The sequence below is a fragment of the Cebus imitator genome, unplaced genomic scaffold, assembly GCF_001604975.1.
Source record: "Cebus imitator isolate Cc_AM_T3 unplaced genomic scaffold, Cebus_imitator-1.0 Scaffold575, whole genome shotgun sequence".
In the NCBI taxonomy this organism is placed as follows: Eukaryota; Metazoa; Chordata; class Mammalia; order Primates; family Cebidae; genus Cebus; species Cebus imitator.
The window spans coordinates 296,357-301,673 of record NW_016107890.1 but is presented as its reverse complement, the minus strand read 5'-3'; the positions used below and the strand labels follow the sequence as shown (position 1 = coordinate 301,673).

Here is a 5,317-nt window from a genome sequence, read left to right as displayed (position 1 = left end):
TGGAATGTCAGGTATGATGCATGGGTGAAGGCTGACAGAATAATCTGGCCTTTGGACAAAGGTGGACCAAAGAAAAAAGCTAAAAATAAAGAAGATAGTGAAAAGGATGAAAAGAGGGATGAGGAGAGGCAGAAGTCAAAATGGGGACGACCTCCTTTAAAATCAACCCTTTCGTCAAACATGCCATATGGCTTATCTAAGACAGCAAACAGTGAAGGAAAATCAGGTGCCAGAAGTGCTCCCAGCAATATACCAGACAGCTCACCTCTGTCACATTGAGTGGAAGGTGCTCGATTTTGAGGATCGCTGACTTTAAAAAAATCAATAATATAAATAATAAAACATCCATTGTATGAAATATTCATGATAAAAAAAAATATATTCACTTAACTAGATTCTGATATCTCCTTACATATGATTGCAGTTAAATGATAGAGTGGGACTAAGAGAAAAGAAATTAACAGATGTTAAAAAGAAAATTATTTAGCAACTTATTTTTAAAAAGTAGCTTGTGCCTTATTGGAGCAAAAATTATATAATAGTGTTTATGTATATATATGTGTATATGTGTGTATATTTTAACATATATATACAAACATGATTACAAAAATTACTATATATATTTTTTATGTGTAGTTTATATATGTACACATATATATGAAATATGGTGGTTTTTTTCAAGTAAAAATCTTATTGTAGAAAATTTTTTTTTCTTTATTTTTATTTAAAAAATTTCTATTTTAATTTTTGTGGATATTAGTAGGTGTATATATTTATGAGGTACATGAGATGTTTTGATATAGGTATGCAATATGTAATAATCACATCATGTAAAATGGGGTGTCTATCCCCTCAAGCATTTATCCTTTGTATACAAACAATTCATTATACTCGTTTAGTCATATTAAAATGTACAATTAAATTACTATTGACCATAGTCTCCCTCTTGTGCTATCAAATACTAGATCTTATTCATTTTTCTTTTTAATTTCCAACTTTTATTAAGTTCCAGGATACATGTGCAGGATGTGCAGGTTTGTTACATAGATAAACATGTGCTATGGTGGTTTGCTGCACAGATCATCTCAACACCCAGTTATGAAGCCCAGCATCCATTAGCTCTTCTTCCTGATGCTCTCTCCCCAACTCTCCAACCTCAATAGGCTCCAGAGTGTGTTGTTCCCCTTCATGTGTCCATGTGTTCTCATCATTTAGCTCCCAGAAAATTTTTAACATAGACAAAAGTGGAGAGAAAAGTATAATGAAACTCCATGTATTAATTACCCAATCTAAAAAAATTATAAACATATGGCCAATCTAGTTTTATTTATTATCTCTTCAATCCCCACTTTCACCCTCACAGAACTAATTTAAAACAATTTGTAAAGATCATATCATTCTATTAATAAACACTAGTTATTATTATTTAACATAGGTAATATTAACATGTAATGGGTACAAAGGCTATAACATTTAAAGCTCTTTTTTGTTGCCATATGAAATGTAAATATTTGTTTAAACTCATGGCTTTCCTTGGTTCATCAAATCAGATAATTAATTAACCAGACAGGCTCGCATTCAATCAGACAGTATCCAAGTTGCTCCTGGCATCTTCAAAAGGTCAGGATTGTTCTGATGCTGTTAATAACAATAAAACATTAATAAATATAATTTTCATTATAAATTTAACCAAAGCTCACAAGTAAGTTTTGCTTTTTCATTTCAGGATCTGGTCTTCCTTTATGGACATCTAAGTATTAAGCCTAATTTTTTTTATCCCATCATCCTCTTCCATTCATGGTGTTAATAATATTTTATACATGTGCTAGGAAACTGGGAGGAAATTGAGGACCCTCACTCATGTTAGACAGTGTCCTTGTTGCTTATTGGTGCTGTTGAGGAGAATTAGAATGTACTAAGGAGGGAATAAAGTTTTAGTTTTGGAATAGTCACTGCTCTTGGATTTTCTATAGCTGAGGGCAAAGTTGAGCATCGAAAGATGGAGTGGGCATGAAAGCTGGTGTGTTGGGATGCTACTTTTTGGGAACCCTGATGTTCTTATTCCTGGATAACTCCAATATGTAGACGCAAAGAGGAGGATAAGCCTCAAGGACAGAGCAGTCCTTATCTCAGACATTACTGCTGAAGCTGTGGAATCCCTACTATTAGCAGGGTGCTACGCATAAGTGTTTTCTTCACCCAGGACTGGAAACTACCTCTACCTGTGGAAGGAGAACTTCTGTATACTGTCCTCACTCTGGGGCAGGGTCACTGCACCTCAATAGCCCACTCAGTCATTGTATTTCATCCTCTTCCCTCCGTTCCCTTGCTTCTTTGCAGTTGGGTGGTAGGAGGGCCTGCCCTCTTTTGTGCTTCCTGTGCCCACATGGTGGACACACCTGAGGAGGCCCAACCTCTGCCTTCCCCAGTGCCACCTTTCCATCTGTCTGGGCAGTCAGGTGGTATTCTCAGTGGGCCAGAGAAGGAGCAGGAGGCCTCACTCTGGTGTCTACTCCTAGGCTGATTACCAGGGAAGCCTCCTTGGAGAATATGGGAGACTTGCCCATAAAGTAATGCAGCATTTTCCACCTGGCTGACACTTAGCATTCCTTATGGGTGTATTCCATAATAGAGAACTCAAGGAGAAAAGGTTTCTGTTAGAAGATATGAGTACAAGGGTGTAAGGCCTCAAACCCCAATCCAACTTTTAACTTCTAACTTGAAGAATATTCTTTATGGGGATATTGAGATTGTATAAAATATTGCAGGGCTTATACACTAATTTTACATGGTGTAGCTTAAAAAATAATGCTTATATTTTCTTTTCTTTTTATTGAACTTCCTTTTAATATGTTGTGACTAACATATTTGCAAATTGGGGAGTTAACGCCAGTGGGGATATTTCCTCAGGTTTCTTCCCCAAGAAGTAGTCTGGGTCCTCGTACCATGAAACTGTCTTCTTCTTCTTCTGCAACATTTTTCCCTGCTTCAGTTTTTTTTTTTTTTTTTTTTTGAGATGGAGTTTTGTTCTTGTTGCTCAGGCTAGAGTGCAGTGGTGTTATCTTGGCTCACCACAGTCTATGCCTCCCCGGTTCTCCTGCCTCAGCCTCCTGAGTAGCTGGGATTACAGGAATGTACCACCATTTTGTATTTTTAGTAGAGACGGGGTTTTACCATGTTGGCTAGGCTGGTCTCGAGCTTCTGACCTCAGGTGGTCCACCTGCCTTGGCCTCCCAAAGTGCTGGGATTACAGGCATGAGCCACCACGCCCAGCCCAAATCCCAGTCATTTTAATTTTACTTTAGCCTTTTCCTCCTCTCTTTTGTTGTGTCCTCTCTTTTCATTTCTTCCTTGTCCTGCATCTCCTCTATGTAACATTGTTCCTAATGTTTTTGACTTTTCTTTCTATTGATCAAGGTTATGCTTGAACATTTTACCTGAAATCATTGATCCTAGTCTTACAAACCCCTAGGAATCTTCTAGGTGGAACATTTCTATACATCAGTTCCTGGGATTCCTGACATGGGAGCACTATATAACTAAAATAGTGGATCAGAAGGTATCTTATAGGAACTCCATGACAAAGCAGGAGAATGAGACAGTTGGAGCATCCTTTACACGTCTGATCCCTGCCACTCTCTGCTCATGTAGCAATGGTTTTCACCTAATTCTGATTGTGAAGGGTCTGGGATAGGCACTCTGTGTCACACTGAAGAACACAATGGTGCCCAACTCAGGGTTACACTTTACCAGAGGTATCTAACATTATACTGTACAGAAACCTCTCTTTCTAGGGAGCAGCCCCAACTGAGTCAATGGTTTGTGGAAGGGAAATATGTATTAATTTATACCACGACTCTATATTGTAACAGTGTACAGATGTGCGTTATTAAAATGGAAGTTCCCCCTCCCCCTCCATTCGCCACCAAATGGCCACTATTTAATCTTTTAAACACATTTAGTACCTGGGAAGTAGAAAATGTCAGAAAAAACAAGCTGGTTAGTTCTTAATGTCAAATAAAAATAGAATCATTGTAAATGTTTTTTAAACCATTCAATCATCTATTGGTAATGTACCTTTTTCCTTGGTTCATTAGGTCAAATGCCTCATTTAGTTTGTCAAAAGGCAGGGTGTGGGTCACCAATGCATCCAGATTGAATTTCTTATTTTTATAGTCGGTGACCAGCTTTGGGATAGAATCACTTTTCCAACCTGTAATGTGGACAAAATGCAAAATAAAGACATGGCACTTGACACAAAGTAGTTTAATCAGCATTTACTGAACAAATGGAATTATTATGTCAGATTTGGGTTGCTTCAAATAGATTAAACTCCTTCCATCTTTAATTTTCTGTACTTATGTCTATTTTAAAAATTTTCTTTATAAGAAAAATTCAAGATTATTTTCTGCTCTAGATAAGAAATTACCTCAATTAGGTCAATGTTTACTTTTTGTTTCTTTATGTTGGTTCATTCAAATGCAAGTTAAATTTCAATTTGCAAATTAGTTACCTTTTTATATAAATTCTTTACTTATAAGTAATTAATAGTTTTTATGTAGCCTTTGGATAAGCTCTAGGCACTCAACGTTTGAATAAATTATTTTTATTTCCTTTCAATAATCTTCACTCTAAGAATTTCAGTACCACAGTGAAGAAAATTTAAAGCAATGAAGAAAAAAAAACCTCACCACCAAAGAATGTTCCATTTATAGTACGGCCGACTATTAGCTCCTCTGGAAGAATAGTCAATCCTTTGCTGCCAGGAGCTACCCCAATGAAAGTACATGATCCCCAGCCAGCAGTTGTACAGTCCAGGGCTGCTTTCTGTAAGACCAAACACAAAAGACTACTTCAGCCAATGGAAAAGTAGAATATAAACTCCAGTGTGGGAATGTACAATGCTTTAGAAAAAAATTAATCCAACTCTCCATGTAAGATAATGGGATTCAAGCTAATGACATCATAGCATCATTGTAGATAGAGCCTTGAGAGTCCAGTGTGCCATTACAGGTAGAATGTTCAGCACAGTCTTGGTGCAGGTGACTTATGTCTGTAATCCCAGAACTTTGGGAGGCCACGGTGGGCAGATCACTTGAGGCCAGGAGTTCAAGACCAGCCTGGCCAACATGGTAAAACCCCATCTCTACTAAAAATACAAAAATTAGCTGGATGTGGTGGTGCCAGCCTGTAGTCTCAGCTACTCAATAAACTGAGGCTGGGGAATTGGCTGAATCCAGGAGGCGGAGGTTACAGTGAGCTGAGATCATGCCACTGCACTCCAGCCTGGGTGACAGAGTGAGACTCTGTCTCAAAA

The 5,317-nt window shown here is 37.6% G+C and overlaps 1 protein-coding gene across 1 annotated transcript in view; it reads right to left on the bottom strand.

Moving 5' to 3' along the window:
• Positions 1 to 831: 831 nt before the first annotated feature.
• Positions 832 to 5,317, bottom strand: part of ADH4 (alcohol dehydrogenase 4 (class II), pi polypeptide) — a 27,858-nt gene continuing 23,372 nt past the window's right edge. Inside the window, exons 7-9 of the mRNA XM_017516187.2 lie at positions 4,692 to 4,827; positions 4,078 to 4,213; positions 832 to 1,638 (exon numbers count right to left, since the gene is read on the bottom strand). Coding sequence (XP_017371676.1) covers positions 1,614 to 1,638; positions 4,078 to 4,213; positions 4,692 to 4,827 — 297 coding nt within the window. The 3' untranslated portion in view covers positions 832 to 1,613. The remainder of the gene's footprint in view (positions 1,639 to 4,077; positions 4,214 to 4,691; positions 4,828 to 5,317) is intronic.